This window comes from Sapajus apella, unplaced genomic scaffold, assembly GCF_009761245.1.
Source record: "Sapajus apella isolate SASKATOON/1434 unplaced genomic scaffold, GSC_monkey_1.0 scaffold26, whole genome shotgun sequence".
Taxonomy (NCBI): domain Eukaryota; kingdom Metazoa; phylum Chordata; class Mammalia; order Primates; family Cebidae; genus Sapajus; species Sapajus apella.
Window position 1 is genome coordinate 3,749,545 of NW_022436966.1, and position 20,187 is coordinate 3,769,731.

At 38.1% G+C, this 20,187-nt stretch overlaps 1 protein-coding gene across 2 annotated transcripts in view; it reads right to left on the minus strand.

Moving 5' to 3' along the window:
- Positions 1 to 5,156: 5,156 nt before the first annotated feature.
- Positions 5,157 to 20,187, minus strand: part of GMCL1 (germ cell-less 1, spermatogenesis associated) — a 53,174-nt gene continuing 38,143 nt past the window's right edge. For both annotated transcript variants that reach the window (XM_032291856.1, XM_032291855.1), the window contains 3 exons: positions 17,955 to 18,100; positions 15,444 to 15,531; positions 5,157 to 8,347 (listed from right to left, as the gene is read on the minus strand). In XM_032291856.1, the coding sequence (XP_032147747.1) occupies positions 8,219 to 8,347; positions 15,444 to 15,531; positions 17,955 to 18,100 (363 nt within the window). In that variant the 3' untranslated portion in view covers positions 5,157 to 8,218. The remainder of the gene's footprint in view (positions 8,348 to 15,443; positions 15,532 to 17,954; positions 18,101 to 20,187) is intronic.

The following is a 20,187-nucleotide window of genomic DNA, read 5'->3' on the forward strand; positions in this document are numbered from 1 at the left end:
ATCCAAGTTGTTATATCAATAAACTATTCCTTTTTGTGGTAGAATAGGATTCCATAGTATGAATGTATCACAGTTTAATCATTCACTGATTGTAGGAGATTTTGCTTGTTTCTGGCTTTTAGCTATTACAGATACTATGACTATTTGTGTACAGGGCTTTCTACAGATAAACATCTAGGAGTGTGATTGCTGGGCTTTATGGTAAGTGCTTGTAGTTTTTTTTTTTTTTTTTTTTTTAAGAAACTGCCAATCTATTTTCCAGAAAGAAACTGCCAATCTATTTTCCAAAATGGTTATGCCATTTTATGTGCCTACCAGCAATGTATGAGAAATCCAGTTTCTGCACATCCTCACTAGTGTTTGGTATTTTTTTCAGGTATTCTAATAGGTATATAGTGATATCTTATCACAGTTTTAAGTTGCATTTTCCTAATGGCTATCTCAATCCATATTCTTATTTACCATCCATATATCATTTTTGGTGAAATGTCACTTCATGTCTTCTGTCCATTTTCTGTTTCGATTATTGAGTTTTAACTGTTGAGTTTTGTTTTGGGTTTTTTGTTTTTGTTTTCTTGATACAGGGTCACCCAGGTGGTGTGAACACAGCTGACTGCAGCCTCAGCCTCCTGGGTTCAAGTGCTCTTCCTACCTGAGCCTTCCAAGTAGCTGGACTGCAGGTGCACGCCACCACACCTGGCTAATTAATTTTTTTTTGTAAGGATGGAGTTTCCCTAAGTTGCCTCAGCATCCCAAAGTGCTGGGATTGCAGGTGTGAGCCACCATGCCTGGCTAACTGTTGAGTTTTGAGAGTTCTTTATATATTCTAGATATGAATACTTTGTCAGATATATGATTTGAAAATATTTTCTCCTAATTTGTAGTTTATCATTTTACACACTCAACAGGATCTTTTACAGAGTGAAAGTTTTGTGTTTTTTTTTTTTGAGATGGAGTTTCACTCTTGTTGCCCAGGCTAGAATGCAATGGGCACAGTCTCAGCTCACTGCAACCTCCGCCTCACAGTTTCAAGTGATTCTCCTGCCTCAGCCTCCCAAGTAGCTGGGATTACAGGTGCCCGCCACCATGCCCAGCTAATTTTTGTATTTTTAGTGGAGACAGGGTTTCACCATGTTGACCAGGCTGGTCTCAAACTCCTGACATCAGGTGGTCCACCCACCTCGGCCTCCCAAAGTGCTGGGATTACAGGCATGAGCCACCTCACCAGGCCGTGAAAGTTTTAAATTTTGATTAAGCTCACTTATTTTCTCTTATAGATTGTGCTCTTGGTGTCATGCCTAAGAACTCTCACCAAGTCCCAGAATCCCGCTGTAGGTTGAATACTTGTTTCCCCCAAAATTCATATTTTGAAAGCTAATCTCTGATGTGATAGTTTTAGGAGGTGGGGCCTTTGAGAGTTGAATAGGTCCTGAGGGTGAGGTCCTCATGAATGAGATTAGTGCCCTTATAAGAAAGACCCCAGAGAGATTCCCTTCCCCTTCCACCATGTAAAGACACAGCAAGAAGGCACTATTCTGTTCTATGAACCAGGAAGTAGGCCCTCACCAGATGAAGAACGTGCTGATGCCTTGATCTTGAACTTCCCAGCCTTCAGAACTGTGAGAAGTACAATTCTGTTATCTATAAAGTCACCCAGTCTATGGGATTCTGTTCTAGCAGACTGAATGGACTAAGACTGTCCAAAGACTTTCTCCTATGTAATCTTCTAAAGGTTTTATAATTTTTCTAGTGTTATATTTTGCCAAATGCTTTTTCCGCATCTATTAATATGATCATGCAATTTTTCTTTAGTTTGTTAAAATGGTACATGAATCAAGCGATTCCCCTGCTTTAGTCTCCCGAGTAGCTGGGACTACAGGCGTGCACCACCTACGCCTGGCTTATTTTTTGTATTTTTTTAGAGACAGGATTTCACCGTGTTGGCCAGGATGGTCTTGATCTCCTGACCTTGTGATTCACCTGCCTTGGCCTTCCAAAGTGCTGGGATTATAGGCATGAGCCACCGAAAGCAGCTCTGAGGTTTGAGTTTAGTTTCAGCTCCACTGTTCCACAGCTTTACCACCTTGGACCATGTTCTTAAGCTTTAAGCTTTCAGTTTTTTCTTCTCTAAAATGAGAATAATAAAGTTTAACACTTTAATACTTTAGACTGTTGTGAGGAATAACAGCACATAGCACTTAGTAAATGTGTTTCAAAAATCTGAAATGTTTTAATTAGATATGGTGTCTTAGTCTGTTTCTACTGCTATATCAGAATACCACAGACTGGATAATTTACAAAGAACAGAAGTTTATTTGGGTCATAATTCTGAAGACTGGGAAGTCTAAGAGCATGCTGCCAGCATCTGGTGAGGGTCATCCCATGGTGGAAAGCATTGTATGGTGAGGAAGCATGTGCGACAGAGAGCAAGAGGGGGAGGAGGCAAACTCATCCTTTTCATCAGAAACCCCCTCCCGCAGTAATGGCACCAATTCATTCATGAGCATGGAGCCCTCATGACCTGATTACCTCTTCAACGTTCTGCCTCTCCGCACTGTTAAAATGGGATTTCAATTTCCATTTTATGAACTTTTAAGGGATACACTCAAACCACAGCATATGGTAAGACACATAGACACAGAAATGAATTTTGTCAAAAAGGAAGATGTTTTTAACTGAGTTAAACACTACAGTTAGCTCCCTAGAAGCAGGAGGCACGGCATCCCACACAGGGAAGTACCAGGAGGTAGAGGGAACAAGGGGAAAGCATGGGTGAGACTTTACTGTGGTTGTCATGGGAAGGAATGAAGTGAGACAGGGTAAGCAGCTGGAATAATTTCAGCAGGCTCTTAGGTGAGAGGCTGGCCTTGGGGTGATTAGGGGATGGGAATATTGGTTTGGCTTGTGAGAGTTTGTTAAAGGAGGTAGCTGGGGATATGATATTTGGATTGGCTGGTGTGTATATGTAAGGCATGCTCCAAAGGGAATCTTTTGCTATCTCTAGGAATTAGTCCTAGGAAGAGAAGTCTTAGCAAGAAACCAGATGTCAAAACATCAGAAAATAAAAAGGCATGATTACTAGAGTTTGTCATTATTCACACATTTATTGCACACCACATGTATCAGAGGATTAAACAATGAAAAAGACACAAGTCGTGAGTAGCTTGCAGTCCAGTGGGGGATACAAACAAGTAAACAGTGTGAAAGTACATTAATGGGGGAAGAACAGAGTATTAGGAGGGCACATACCATGCGAAGGGTTGTCAAGAAAAGTTTCTGGGAGAAAATGTCCAAACAAGACCTAAAGTATGAACAGAAACTAGCCAGGTGAAACAGGCTGACATCTGTGCTGGGGAAAGGGGGAAGAGATTGTCCAGGCTGAGGAGACTGCACATGCAAGGGCAACAAGCAAGGAGGGACAGGATGGGCTCTTTAGAGAGCTAAGGAAAAGTACAACAGCCACCTTAGGGGCAGAGTGGAGATGTGAAGACAAGGCTGAAACAGACTTGTTACCTATGGTAAAGAGTTACCCTGAGGGCAAATGGGGAACCTTCAAAGAATTTCAAGATTTTAAGTATAGGAGAATAGAGATTTGAATTATGCAGATAACTCTTTGGGTAATATGGAGACTCAGAGGGGAAAACACAGGAGGTTGGTGCAATAATCCAGGTTGGAAATTATCGTGGTCTGTACTGAAATGGTGGCAGTGGGCAAGGTAAGAAATGGCTGCATTTGTGATACAGTTGGTAAAACCAGAAGAATGTTGTGATTTCTGGATGCAGAGCATGAGGAAGTTGGAAGATTTGAGAATGACATCTAGGTTTCTGGCTTGCACAACTGAGTAGCATCATTTGCTGACATGAGGCATACAAGACAAATTCCCAGGAAAGTAGATGCATGCAGATCAGGACACGCTAACTTGAGATGCTATTTTGAACACTCAAGAGGAGATGTCAACTAGATGTGTAACTGGAACTTGGAAGACAGATATAGGCTGGAACTACAGAAAAAGGAATTATCAAAATACAGATGGTCATTTGAAGCCAAGAGAGTACATGAACTCACCTGGTGCAGTCTCCAGAGAGAAAAGCACCTGAAGATAGCCAGAGGAAGAAAACAAAATGAGATCAAGGAGTGGTCAGAGAAACAGAAATAGTGTGATGTCAGAGAAGTTTAAGAGAAGACTCCTTTTTAAGGAGAACAAAGTGATCAATTTTAAATATTAAAGGAAATGCACATCTAACCTATGGGATTGAACCAAAAGTCTTTGTTGACCCAGGAAATTTTATTTTGGCCTAGGAAGTTTTATTTTTTTACCTCTGCCAGTCCTAGTTCATATAAAATTACCAGCCATAGTTTATTTTTAAGAGACAAGGTCTTACTCTGTTGCCCATGCTGGAGTATATTGGGTCCAATCAGAGCTCACTGCAGCCTTGAATTGTTTGGCTCAAGCAATCCTCCCGCCTCAGCCTACTGAGCAGCTAGGACTATACCCAGCAAATTTTTACTGATTGATTGATTCATTGGAGATGGAGTCTCACTGTCACCCAAGCTGGAGTGCAGTGGTGTGATCTTGGCTCACTGAAACCTCTGCCTCCTGGGTTCAAGTGATTCTCCTGCCTCAGCCTCCTGAGAAGCTGGGACCACAGGCATGTGCCACCATGCCCGGTTAATTTTTGTATTTTTAGTATAGACAGGGTTTCACCATGTTGGCCAGGCTGGTCTTGAACTCCTGACCTCAGGTGATCCACCCTCTTTGGCCTCCCAAAGTGCTGGGATTACAGGCATTCATGAATCATCCTGTCTGGCTTTAGCCATTAAAAAAAATTTTTTTTTGTAGAGATGGGGTCTTGCTGTGCTGCCCAGCCTGGCCTCAAAATCCTGGCCTGAAGAGACCCTCTTGCCTTGGCCTCCCAAAGCACTGAGATTATGAGCATGAGCCACCATGCCCAGCCTTTACTTTATACTTTTGTATAAATGCACACTGTTGAGTAATTCTGCTCCATAATTAAATACAGTCTGACCACTAGTTAACAATGACTGATGCCCTTTCAGGATTTTTGCTGTTTGTACCTCTGTACCTTAGACCTTGGGAAGAATTTAAAACTCTCTAGTTGAGGAGAGAGTTGTGCCGTGCCTTTTTTTTTTTTTTTTTAAATCCAGTCACATGACTGGGTCCATATTGCTTGAACATATTTCAGGTGATTGACAAGTCATCTATGCTTATCATTTGTACCCCTGGCTCTAATATTTTCTATTCTTTACACAGGTTCGTCTTAAACAGTTTAACCATTACTAGTCCAATATTCTACATCAGCTATCAGAACTTTCTGCAATGGAAATATACTGTATTTGTACTGTCCAGTATGGCAGCCACCAGCTACATGAGTTACTGAGCACTTACAGTGTGGCTAGTGTGACTGAGGGAGTACATTTTAATTTTTTAAAAATTTTAATTAACTTACACTTAAGTGGCCACAGTGATCTTCAGTAACCCTATTTTTGCATTTGACATTGAAAGTTGTCCACATATGACAGTAATCCTATTCAAAGACTTAAAATGAGGTAAAATGTTAGCTGTGAAACACTTGGTTTAAAAAAACAAAACAAAACAGTGACTACCACTGTTCTCCACATGATTTTGCCTATCTTGGCAAGTTTCATGCCAAGCCACTTTTTTTTTTTTTTTTAAAGGAAAGGTATTCATATCCCTTAATACCTTAGTGTGAAATTCTAGGACATATTTTCTTAAAGACTTCTTCCTTACTGATAGACAGACACAAATAATGCTTAAAATGTAAATATTGTTTTTTCTAGCCCTAGAATAAAAAACAGTAGAGGCTGCAAGACAAAAGCTGACAAAATGCAAAGATTCATAAACCATAGTTTATACAATACTTTAGCTTACACTATTAACACTTTATTGAAAATATTTCTATTGAAAGAACAAACTATGCAAACACATCAAAGTATTTGGTAAGAAAACAAAAGGACATCTTTACTATCAATGTGAATTACTAGCTGACAATTATCAACTTCTCAAATAAGAACATTAACCTACTTGTGATTGAAGAAAGAATTATCCTGTCTATGGATGACATAAGCAACTTGGCCACGACAGAACCATTGGATGAAACCACATACAACTCCAATTTGGCCAGTTAACTTATATAAGTGAAATGAAACAGTTAATTTTATTCATTAATATACTCAAACATTATCTTTACTTCCAAGATTTGCAAAAAATTATCCAAATAATTTAAGCTTGGCATTTACATATTTTTCAATACATAAAGAAAGGGTAAGGAACCTCTTATACAGTAATGAGACAGAAAGAAAACAACAGCTTCCAGTGAAAGAGACCTAATATAGCCAAATATATAAATAAGGAATGTAACCTCTTCTTTTTTTTGAGATGGAGTCTCGCTCTGTTGCCCAGGTTGGAGTGCAACGACATGATCTCTGCACACTGCAACCTTTGCCTCCTCCCGGGTTCAAGTGATTCTCCTACCTCAGCCTCCTGAGTAGCTGAGATTACAGGCTTGTGCCACTATACCTGGCTAATTTTTATTTTGTATTTTTTTGTAGAGATGGGGCTTCACGAGGTTGGTCATGGGTGGTTTTAAACTCCTGACCTCAAATGATCCTCCTTCCTCGGCCTCCCAAAGTGCTGGGCTTACAGGTGTGAGCCACCACACCCAGCTGATGCCCAGCTGAAATGTAACCTCTTGATAACGGCCAAATCACTGTATTAGAAACATTTAAATTCCAGCTCTGGAGGTCATGGGTGAGGCATTTAGAAGTTTCCTTTAAGTTAAACCAAGTGGATGAATTTTAAAAGAAAAGCAATTTATGAACCTATGGACATATCATTAAGGAAGAAGAAAATTCTTAATAGATTCCAAAAGTTAAAAGGAGTTGGAAAAAAATCTAACTAGAAAGAAAAAAAATTTTGGTTTCAATTAAGGGGGGGGTTTGGTCCATTTTATATAAGAGATTATTTATTGTTTTTCCAAATGGGCATTTATTATTTGCACAGATACATAAAAATGATTCCTACATTAAAAGCCATAGTAAAACTATACATTAACCACAGAAGTACTTACTCTAACTGGAAAGAAAATGAACATGGCTATTTTCAAAACAGTTAACACAAAAGGTCAAAATATATAAATCTGACAAGTGTACATCTCATTTTTGACAAAAATAAGTTCCATTTTTACATTAATGCTTCATCGAACTTCTATATTAGAACCTCTGACCTTATTTACATTTACTATGAAATTTCTATTAGCATGTGTAACTCAAAGGCACTCAATTCAGAGGGTATAAAGTCCTGAGCTTAAACAGGAAACAAAGTTCCCAACTAAAATTTGGACATAAATAATCCTAAAGATCAGAGAATATTAAAATGTTTAAAACTATAATATCTGGTACATAAATAATTCAAAACCTAATAATAAAGGTATACAGACTGTCAAAGAAAAGACCATGTAAGGCAAGAAATATCCTTGGAATCAAATGGATTTTTCCCTCATTCAATGTCATTTGAAGGTATGAAGCTACCTTTCATTGTTCTTAAAATCCTAGGACAGGCAAATTTAAAAAAATAGCATGACAATGCTTAAGTTTAAACAAAGTTTCTCAGCTTAGTTTCCAAAACCAGGAAGAAAGTATTTAATGATTAAAAACAAGTATGGACTGGAAAGATATTAGACTAAAAGGAGGAATCATAATGAGCAGGTGAAAACATTAAAGGAAAGCTTTAAATGCACCAACTGAAAAGAGCATTTCTAATTGGCCATCCAAATTATTCTTTTAGATTATTTTAGCCAAATAAAAATAAATTTACAGATGGATAACTGAGGTCCACTAACATAAGGTAGAAACAAAGTTTAAGCTAAAAATTAAATCTATATGTTGTTGCAGATAAACGTGAGATTTACCTACAGCAATTTTCTACTGATGCTAAATTAAAAGCGTGAGTTGACGTCTTTCTAACAGAAACAGTTTGACAGATATTTTCTTGGCTTTAAAATGTTTTTTCATATATGCATAGAAACGCTCTGAGGATAAGAATAATCTTCTGTATTGTCCGTACAGTTTGTAAGGCCTTTGTCATTGTTAGTCACCTTAGATGTGAATATCAGTAGGGCCATTAAATTAAAGCTGGCCTAAAAAGTTTTCAAAGTGCTAATGTTTCCAACTGATGAGATCTTCAGTTTTCTGCATTTTCTGGGTGATGATTATTTTCAATTCTTTTTTCTGGCGATATATACAAGAAGTTACAGCAGATATATAAAGGGAAGATCAGAAGCCTGCTGTCCAAGTTCATCACCACTTGTTCCTATAAGACAGATTTGTAGATTAATGACAATTAGATAGCAATATCTTAAAAATAAAAACAAAAAACCAAACTGTTGAACTGAATGAACCAAAGGAGACAGTGTCCTGAGTCTGAGATCCACATCTCCACTCTCCAAATTCCCACTCACTAGCTGTGTGACCTTGTTAAATGCAGTTTCCTCACTGTAAGATGGGAACAATATGAGTATCTGACTTACAGGAGGATTACATGAGACAATGCACAGAGGGTTTCACAAAGCCAGTTATATATTAAGTACTGAATAATGGTAATTATTTTCATTATTGTAAAAATTTCTGTCAAGTACTTACATATTTTGTGAAAAGATACAATGGCTAGAAATACATAAACTTCTCATTTGGCTTCAATTTTTAAAACATTTTATTTCCTTTAAAAAATTAATTATTTTTTTAAAAAAATGAGACAGGGTCTTTCTATATTGCCCAAGCTGGCCTTGAACTCCTGGGTTCAAGTGATATTCCTGCCTCATCCTCCTGCCTCAGCCTCCTGAATTGGCTTCAATTTCTGATGCCCCTTGGGTACAGCAAGTCACTGGGATGAAGGTTGGGAGTCATTATCACCAAAAAGCAGGGTTCTTACTACTGTTTAAGATTTCACACTGTCCCTATGACAAGCATGTAATTTGTCTCCTGAAACAAAAAATGCATTATCAAGGAAAAGCAATTTCAGGTTCAGTTACATCAACACACACGAGAATGCTCAGAACTCCCAGAGACAGGAGCTGACGATACACAAATATGACATCCCTGATGCTATACAGCTCTGTTTGGAACCTCACATATCCTTTACTAGAAGCATTTAGTAAACAGAATCAATCCTCAGAGTAAAAGAGGAAACACTAAAATGAGAATTCCTATGTTTTGAATGCCTGGGATACGTTCTCTGAAATAGTATGCATTAGTTATACTTTATTTTATTTATTTTGAATAATATACTACTAAACACTGTTAATATCCAAAGTTTTAATTTTTTACTGAGGCATGTATTCCTGAATGAGGAGGGACTAAAACTAGAATAATTGAGTGACTGAAGCAGACTCACTGGACACAGCTTCTGTGTTGACGGAACAAGAAGATAAATTTGAATAAAGAAGGTAGACAGTACAAATGTCACACACACACACATACTCTCTCTCTCTCTCTCTGTCAAGAGGAAAAGTGGTATTTAAAAAAGACATCTGTCAATAAAATCAGTTGAGGCCATCACCTAGACTGATTGTGCTAACAATGTCACCAGAAAGGAATGATGCCAAAGCATGGTTGGTCTTCAGATGCTTAAGATATCCTGAGCTAGTCAACATTTATATCAATAATCTGGGTGAGGGCACATTTACTAAATTTGTTGAGGACAAATGCTTTGATGATATGTATATCTGATGATAAAAATCAAGATAAAAGGCTCTGAGGAGGATTAGCCTTCTGAGGCTAATTTGAAAATAGTTAAGATTGAGACAGGGAAGAGTAAGTCAAAGCGCCAACTCTGGAGAAAGAAGGAAGCCATGTGGGTATCACTTGTCTGAATGGACACACCAATTCTTCAATATTAAATTGTATTAATCTCCACTCTCCACTTCTAAACAGGATAGATCAAATCCTAGCTTCATCAAATCTGTTGCTTCACCTAAAGGTTCAATCTGCATCTACATTTGCATTGAAGCCCATTTATAGCAAATTTCCATTTTCCTTATTCCACTATGATGGAAGCTGTGGAGCCCACCAATTGCAGCAGCAGAGCAGCAGCATCTTCTAGGTCTCCATTTCTACTTCCAGAAAATTAGTTGTTCATCTCTATGTATAATAGATCCCTGCTTGAGGTTTTTGCAACTTATTCTATACTATTCCTCTATTACTCCCCCACATTCTATCTTAAATGTCTAAATTCCAAGATCCATAAATACAACTCACTATTGGAAATCTTCACTTAATTATAAAGTAACTGAAATTCAAACCCTCAACCACTGGCTACTATCCAACCCTTCCTTTCTTTCTGGGCCACCTCCACTTTCACTCTTACAATTTGGCTTAAAAAAATAAATTTCTGGGTATTGTTGTTGGTAGTGTTTTTTTGTTTTGTTTTGAGAGAGGGTCTCATTCTGTCACCCAGGCTAGAGTGTGGTGGTACAATCATGGCTCATTGCAGTCTCAGCCTCCCAGGCTCAAGTGATCTTCCTGCCTCAGCTTCCGAGTAGCTGGGACTACAGGCACCTGCACCATGCCTGGCTAATTATTTGTATAGATAGGGTTTTGTATGTTTCAAGGGCTGGTCTTAAACTCCTGGTCTCAAGAAATCTTCTTGTCTTGGCCTCTCAAAGTGCTGGGATTACAGGCATGAGCTACCATGCCAAGCCTGCAATTTGGCTTTGATTCCCCATCCCAGCTTTCTAATGTCTCACCAGGTTACCTTTTTTACCCATCTCTTAAATACCATTGGTCCCTAGGGTTCTATCCTGTCATATTCCCTACACATTTCCTGTAAGTTATCTCATCCAATTATTATTTCTAGTTCAGGCATTGCTTGCAAACTCCAAATCCATTTATTCACCAGCCTATCAAATTTTCACCTTGATGCTCTCAAATTAAATATGCCCTAAAAGGAATTTATCATCTCTTCACCATCACCAACACTACATCATGTTCATTTTCCTTCCTATAATTCAAATCTCAGGTAAAACCACTACTATAAATCAAATTGCCCAAACCAGAAAACCACAAACCATCTGACATTTCCTCATGCACACACACGATTAAGAATCAAATTTTCAATTGCACCACTTGATTTCCAGAACCCATCAATATTTTCATCTTCATTGCTACATTCTTTAAGGTTCTCATCACTTTTTATGAGTTATAGCTATATAATCAATAAATTGTTTTCTTGCCATTATCATACCTTTAATCCTTCCTACATATTGCTGTCTGAGGGAACCTTCTATAGTGCAAATCCATTTAGCATGGTCTTGTAAGATGGACAGTCACAAAATAAATATACAAAAATCACTAACTATTTTACATCATCAAAAACTATTAGAACAAATGATTCATTTCATATTAGCAATTAAAATATAAAATACAAAGCATTATACTTCCAGGAAATATACAGGAACAATATGGGAAAAACTACAAATTTTAGAAAGAGATAGAAGACCTAAATAAATGTAGAAAATATCATATTCCAGAAAGGAAGATATCAATTGTCCATAAACTACTCTATATATTTAATCATATAAATTAAAATCCCTATAGGAATTTTTGAAAGGAAACTTGACAAACTGATTCTACATCCCATACAGGAAAATCATCACGCACAAAGAACTGAGAGATTTTTGAAAAAATCATTTTTGAATAATGAAGGTGGTTTTACATTACTAAATATTAAAATGCATCTTAAAGTTAGCCTAATTAAAACAATGCCTTGTCCTCATAACAAAGAAATTAATAAAACAGAAGTCCAGAAATGAAAGCAAGTTTATAAGTATTTTGTGTCTGATAAGACATTTTAAATGCACTGATACATCTGGTACATTTCAGATGTATTATCAAATACTCCAAAGTAAAAAACTAAGCCATAAAAAGAACAGAAAAATATATAGGTGACTATGTATATAATCCTAGTAAGAATAAGGGGGCCTAAGGATCACACCAAAAATAAAAAAAGAATCATAAAATATAGATTATTTTGAAGGTTGAAAAGACAAATGACAAAATGTAAAATCTGTCCAGGCATGGTGGCTCATGCCTGTAATCCCAGCACTTTGGGAGGCTGAGGCAGGTGGATTGCTTGAAGCCAGGAATTCCAGACCAGCCTGGGAAATGTGGCAAAACCTAGTCTCTATATAAAAAATACAAAAAAGTTAGTGGGGTGTGGTGGTGTGAGCCTGTGGTCTCAGCTACTTGTGAGGCTGAGGTGGGTGGAAAGCTTGGGCCCAGGAGGTGGAGGCTGCAGTGAGCCAAGATTGCACCACTGCACTCCAGCCTGAGTGACAGAGTGGCAACCTATCTTTTTTTTTTTTTTTTTGGGACGGAGTTTCGCTCTTGTTACCCAGGCTGGAGTGCAATGGCGCGATCTCAAAAAAAAAAAAAAAAAAAAAAAAAGGAACAAGAAAAAACTTAAAAATTAGCAAGAAAAAAATGACTATTTTAATAAAAAATTAAACAAACAATATAAACTGTAATTTTACATGAGATAACATGTTCAATAAGCATAAAAAAACCCCAACAATACCAGTAACCAAAGAAATGAAAATTAAGGGTTGGGTGCAGTGGCTCACACCTGTAATCCTAGTACTTTGGGAGGCCAAGGCAGGTGGATCACTTGAGGCCAGGAGTTCAAAACCAGCCTGGCTAACATGGTGAAACCCTGTCTCTACTAAAAATACAAACATTAGTGCACTACAGTCTGGGTGAAGGAACAAGACTTTACCTCAATTCTACTTAGAATTTATGCTTAAAAAACATCAGAAAAATGAACAAAGATATATGTGTATTTCTTACAGCAATGAAAAAAATTGCAACTTTATCCAATAAAGAAGTATCTCAATTATGGTATAGCTAAAACAACTAATATATTGCAGTTCATAAAAATGATGCTATGAATATATATTTATTGACAAGAAAAGCTATGTACTACAAAGTGAAAAAAAAAAAAGCAGGTTACAATTGCTACCTCACTGTTGGACGTGTCTAGGCTCTCCCAGCCTTGGGCTCTGAAAGAGGGCCAACCCTTCCTTCTCCTGGGCCCAGGCCAGGTGATCCCATTTTGCCTCTCCCCCAGGCCTGACCACTGGGCGACCAACAAGTTCTCCCTGCCCACTGAGTTGGCCGTGAAGAAGACAGAGGACAACACCACACCTGTGTTCACTGTGGCTATTGAGGCCAAAAAGCATAAGATCAAACAGGCTGTGGAGGAGCTCTATGACACTGATGTGGCCAAGATCAACACCATGATCAGACCTGACAGAGAAAAACGCCTATGTTCAACTGGCTTCTGCACATGCTCCTTTTAGATGCTGCCAAAAAACTGGGATCATCTAAGTTGAATCCAGTTGGCAAATTCTAAATATATATATATATTTCATCATTAAAAAAAAAGCAGGTTACAAAATAGCTAACCTAGTACGATCCAATTTTGCAAAAAAGATACAGGTGAAGAAAAAACTCAGTAATGTATCTGAGTGGTACATGTATGACTGTTGTTTCAGCTGAGTTATATTTTCTATTTTTTATTTATTTATTTTTTATTTTATTTTTTTTTGAGACGGAGTTTCGCTCTTGTTACCCAGGCTGGAGTGCAATGGCGCGATCTCGGCTCACCGCAACCTCCGCCTCCCAGGTTCAGGCAATTCTCCTGCCCCAGCCTCCTGAGTCGCTGGGATTACAGGCACGCACCACCATGCCCAGCTCATTTTTTGTATTTTTAGTAGAGACGGGGTTTCACCATGTTGACCAGGATGGTCTTGATCTCTTGACCTCGTGATCCACCCGCCTCGGCCTCCCACAGTGCTGGGATTACAGGCTTGAGCCACCGCGCCCGGCCTTTTCTATTTTTTCTACATCTATAACCTATATAAAACAAATACACAACTCCCAAAGTAAATCTCCTGAACTCCATCCACAGCCCTCATGCCCTGGCTGTAGTTATACTGAACTCTTCCAACTATCTTTCAGTTTCTTGAATGATCCGTGTATTCCCTTGATTGCATCCTACTCATCATTTGAGGCTTGGTTCAGGTATGCATTCACTTTAACACTTTTCCAGGAGAGGATGTTTTCCCTGAGCTGTTTTTCTTTCTCTTCCTCTAATAACCACCCCCTACTCCCGCAACTGCTCAGTTACAAGTTAGCGTCTTCTTCCTCAAGGTTGCACTCTGAGCTCATTCTATCATGCTCCTTACAGTAGGCTATATTAACAAAAGCCTGTCTTTATTTCTTCTACTCCTAGCTGAGAATCAAGCACACGGTGAGGACACAAATGTTTGCTGAAGGAACATTTGGAATACAACTATTATCTTGGCTTGGTGCTTTTATAAGCCTCTGGCTGGGTTTGAGCCATGACAGTTATTTTTCATGAAGTTTCAGGTAGAACATAAAGATAGTCATTGTCTATTCAGCTGCAGAGGGTACAAGAAGGACCAACAGAGAATTCTGATGGAGATTTGACTTTCTCATTATATATCTGCCTTGAAATGGACATTCCTACATACTAACTTTCATGTAAGACAGTCAGCTATTGTTTCAACAATGGGTGGATGACCCTCTGTAAGGATGCTGTTGAAGAAGTTCTCATACAGGGCATGTGAAGTTACAATCATCACTTCCAGGGTTACCTGCAATGCTAAGGATGTTCTATGACAGTCTCTTCAGTCTGAGGAAAACTACTAACTTCCCATAATTTATGTAACTATAACAGGCTCTGAATCCTTTAATAAAACATTATACCCTTTGGAATGATGATTAGTTTTAATAAACTTCCTCAATATTTTAACAGCTCTCAATTTTACTTTTAAAAATGATCTACTTTCTCATCATGACACTTTGAAACTTCTCTGTGTGTGATGTATGAATAAATAAATGCCTTTGGAGATAATCTGGGGAACATTACAGGGCTTGCTATCTTACAAATCTAATTGGCTAGAGAATAATGCTCCTATGATATTCAGGAGCTATGGAGACATACAGGATTGTCTTCAAGATGCCTGCTGTGAATGTCTAAATAAATGCACTATATACACAATGGATAAGGCACTTAAGATTCCTAAAAATATAGGAATGAATTTTAGTGCTGAAGATGATATTCAGGTTAAATGATTATTTCCTTATAATCAGCTTTTCCCTGCCCCTCAAATCATGTTTTCTTTCTTTGTCCCAATTACGCTTCCATTGAGATGGGGTCAATTATGCACAAGTGAATGTGGTACTTTCATCTTTACCTTCAAAAGACTTTCAAACCAACTTTTAGGTCAAAATGCTATCACTTTAATGTTAATTCTACTTAAGAATTTTTAAAAGCAGATTCAAAAGACAAATATTATAATGTTACACCAGAAGATAGTCGAACATACCTGATCTTTTTCAAGTGTAAGTATTTGATAGCCAGTTGTTCTACTACATGTCAGTTTTCCACTACTATCAAAAGAAGCCAAACGTAATCTAGGATTAAAGAAATAAATAATAAATAAACACAAGATTTTTAAACCGCAGATTAAACAAGCCCTCCCTCACTTTCATACTTACTTTTTCCTCTATGTTTTTTCTTTGATAAAATACTTTTAGGAAGTCTTTTCAAACTGTAATCTGACTGCATTCAGTGACAAGCCTGTGCTATTATACCTATCTGGTCAAGAGAAATAATTTACAGGCTGGGTGCGGTGTTCATGTCTATAATCCCAGCACTTTGGGAGGCCAAGGTGGGTGGATCACAAGGTCAGGAATTCAAGACCAGCCTGGCCAAGATGGTGAAACCCCATCTCTACTAAAAATATAAAAATTAGCTGTCGTGGTGGCAGGCGCCTGTAATCCCACTATTTGGGAGGCTGAGGCAGAGAGCTGCTTGAATCCGGGAGGCGGAGGGAGCCGAGACTGCTCCACTGTACTCTAGCCTGGACAATTGAGCGAGACTCTGTCTCAGAGAAATGATTTATAATGTTTTTATTGTGGTAAAATATACATAACATTTATCATTTTAACCACTTTAAAGTATATACTTCTGTGGCATTAAATACATTTCCACATTGTTCTGTACCCATCTCTAGAACATTTTAATTTTTCCCTTGCTGAAGCTCCTTACCCATTAAACACTAACACCCCATTTCCCTTCCCTCAGGCCCTGGCAACCACCAGTGTACTCTCTGTACCTACGAACTTGTCTACTCTATGTAACTGACATCAATGGAATTTTATAATATTTGTGCTTTTGTGTGTTGCTTATTTTACTTGGTATGTCTTCCAGGTTCATCCATGTTTAGCTTGTATCAGAATTTCCTTCCTTCTCAAGGCTAAATAGTGTTCTATTTTACGTATATACCACATTTTGTTTATCTAATGTCTGTCAGTGAACATGTGGGTTGCTTCCATCTTTTGGCTATTTTGAATAATGCTGTTATGATCAGAAGTTTATAAAAATATCTGTTTAAGTTCCTATTTTCAATTCTTCTGAGTCCATACAACAGAAATTTCTGGATCATATGGTAATTGTTTAATTTTTTTGAGGACGCATCATGCCATCTTCCATAGTGGCTGTGTGATTTTACATGGCCACGAGCAGCACACAAGGGTTCTAAACAATGCACATCCTTGCCAACACTTGTTACATTTTTTTTTCTATTTTGTTTTTACTAATAGCCATCCTAATAGGTGTGAAGTGATAGCTCACTGTGGTTTGGTTGTATTTTCCTAATTAGTAATGTTGGATATTTTTTCATGTGTTTATTAGCCATTTGTATATCTTCTCTGGAGAAATGTTTATGCAAGTATTTGGCCCATTTTTGAGTTGAGCTTTCTTTTTAAATTATAGTGTTGTAGGAGTTTTCTATATATTGTGGATATTAATGTTTTGTCAAATGTATGGTTACAAATATCTTCTCTCATTCCCTGGGTTGCCTTTTCACTGTCTTGACACTGTCTTCTGATGCACCAGTTTGTGATTTTGATGAAGTCCAATTTTATCTGTTGCTTCTTTTGTTGCCTGCGCTTGGGTGTCTTATGGAAGAAATCACTGTCAAATCAATTGTTACGAAGCTTTTCCCCAATGTTTTCTTCTAAGAGTTTCATAGTTTTAGTTCTTATGCTTAGCTCTCTGATCCATTTTGAGTTAATTTTTGTATTTGGTGTTAAGTATAAATATACTACTTTTAAACCATACGTTCATTAAGCTATTGTCCAATTTGTCAGCTTCTCTCAGAAAAAGATTGCCAGCAGCTATTGGGCAAAGTTTGACATAGTAAATCCTTTAAAAAGTTAGGGATAATACATGTTTTCCTGGAAACATACCTTGCTACATATTTCTACAGTTTGGACCTTTTATTTGCTAAGAATAGCAACAAGGTGACAGTTTCAAGGCTGATATTCCCTACTGGTATATATTCCAGCCTATTCATTCTCCCTGACATACTAGATCTTATGATTTTGATTACTAATAATACATTTCATAGTAATGGAGCCTCTTCATTTCCTACCACTTCCACATATACTGTATCCAAAGTTCTACTAATGTTGCTGTTTTTGTTGTTTGAGATGGAGTTTCACTCTTGTTGCCCAGGCTGGAGTATAACGGTGCAATCTTGGCTCACTGCAACCTCCACCTCCCAGGTTCAAGGCATTCTCCTGCCTCAGCCTCCTGAGTGGCTGGGATTACAGGCATGCACCACCATGCCTAGCTAATTTTGTATTTTTGGTAGAGACGGGGTTTCTCCATGTTGGTCAGACTGGTCTTGAACTCCTGACCTCAGGTGATCTGCCCAGCTCAGCTTCCCAAAGTGCTGGGATTACAGGGTCAGACACCGCACCCAGCAAGGTTTTATTTCTTATATTTCCTCTGGAGTGAGAAGAGGTAGGCTGGGGAAATCTCATCCTACCTAAATGCTATGTTCCTTCGAGGTTGTAAACTGACAGATCCGCTACATGGCTGATTCAGCGTATTGCGTTTGAAAATGACATATCGATTGGTGTAAGTTACAAGTAGGTCGAAGCCGAAGTTAAAACCTGTCCAACGCCAGCAGTACTAAAAAACACAAAAGAGAGTTTTTATTTCAGTTAAATAGAAAAATAGACACTTATTTTACTTTATCATATTAGCAAGTCAAAAATAAAAAATTCAAAATGTCTTTTTGTCTCTAACCCATTCCAAGAATTTCCCTCATGGGTGGTTGACTTTTTGTCAGTGCCTTTTTCTTAAGGCTTACACCCAGAACTATATATCTAAGCCAGAAAGGCTGCCTTTATGATCATAATTTTCTAAGTTTATTTTTTCTTCATGATCAGTTTCCTTATCTCTCCACACCGCAATTCTACCATAAATAAGGCTTTTCACTGTAACTCTAAGCGGATATATAGCTTAGGGAACTAAGAGTCTAGATGGGGATAATTAAGAACCCATTAAGATCCACCTTGCTTTAAAAATACTCAAAATACCTTATGTAATTATCCAACAGACACACACCTGGGTTATTTTAAATATCATCATGACGTTCACAAGTTTGTTTATTCTATCAGCTAATAGTTAATGTGAGCGTATCAGATAAGGTGGTGTGATATAGAGAAGTAGTTAGGGCTTCAAGTGTTTCGCTGATACCCTGAATTGCAATTCAGTATTTAACTGATATTTATGGAGCACATATTATATGCCAGTCACTCCTCTAAGCAATGGAATCACGGCGGTAAATAAAATACAATTTCTGCCCTAGTAGAGGTGACAACTGTAGGTGCAAAGCTTTTTTTTTTTTTTTTTTTTTTTTTAAGAGACAGGGTCTTGCTATATTGCCCAGGCTGAACTCAAAACTTCTGGGTTCAAGCAATCTTTCCACCTAAACCTCCCAAGTAGCTGGAACTGCAGGTGCAAACGACTGTGCCTGGCTAAAGCAAAGCTTCTGAATAGGTGAGCATGGATAGAGTCCAGTACAAAGAAAGGGAATGGACTAAGATAGAAGTAGGCAGTTCATTGTTCTAATAAAAGGAAAAGCATAGTGCATATCTACAGATGTAGGTAGACTGGCAGAATTACTAGTAACAGGATGTACAGATTCTCTTTTCATTACAGTAGGCAGCAAAGCTATCAGATAAGAATAAGGGTGGGAGCATTACCCTTTTGAGGAGAGAAGGTATGAGTTACCTCAGCTAGTGGGAGGATCAATTCACTAGGGAAATGTAGACAGATGATGATGCTAACCTACTTGAAGTTTATAGTTACCACATTCAAGTAGAACCCAATGGGGTATGGTGTTTGTCTTTAGTCACATTCATCTGTCTGGATGCAAGCATGGAGTGCAAGCCTTAATAAGGGCTGTGGTTTAGCCAGGTGAGTTTAACATGTCAAAGAGAAAAAAGAAAAGTTAAGAGTATAAGCAAGGGACCAATTTTAAGATGGAACATAAAACATAAGTCAGGAAAAGAATTAGAAATGTGGTGAGAAAGGCGATAGGGAAAGGTTGTAAAAACAATGTATTGTATATTCAAATAGGGTTAAAAAATAGTTGGAGTCCAGGTGTTAGAGAGAATGAGCTAGAAAGACGAGGTGGGGTCTGAAAACGGGATGCCTGAAATGGAGATTTTGAAAGTGATGTAGTAATTAGTAATGCAAAAATTGAGGGTATGCTCATGGGAATGGAGGCCTGAGGTAGGGTGAAGCACAAGAACATGGGGAAAGGAAGGTCAGGGAATAGAGATATTGAAATCAAGACCGATAATAACAGTAGCGGTAAAGAAGGGTAGTGAGGGCTGGGCGTGGTGGCTCACACCTGCAATCTCAACAATTTGGGAGGGCAAGTTAGGAGGACAACTTGAACCCAGGAGTTCAGCCCAGGAGTTCGATACCAGCCTGGGCAACAGAGTAAGACCTTGTCTCCACAAAAAATTTTAAAAAATTAGCTAAGTGTGATGCGGCATGCTTGTAGTCCCAGCTACTTTGGAGGCTCAGGTAGGGGGGAATCAGTTGAGCCCAGGAAGTTAAGGTTGCAATGAGTCATGATCGTGCCACTGCACTCCAGCCTGGGCGACAGAGTGAGAGACCCTGTCTAAAAACAAAAAAAGAAAGAAAGAAAAGAAAAAAAGAAAAGAAAAGAAAAGAAAAGAAAAGAAAAGAAAAGAAAAGAA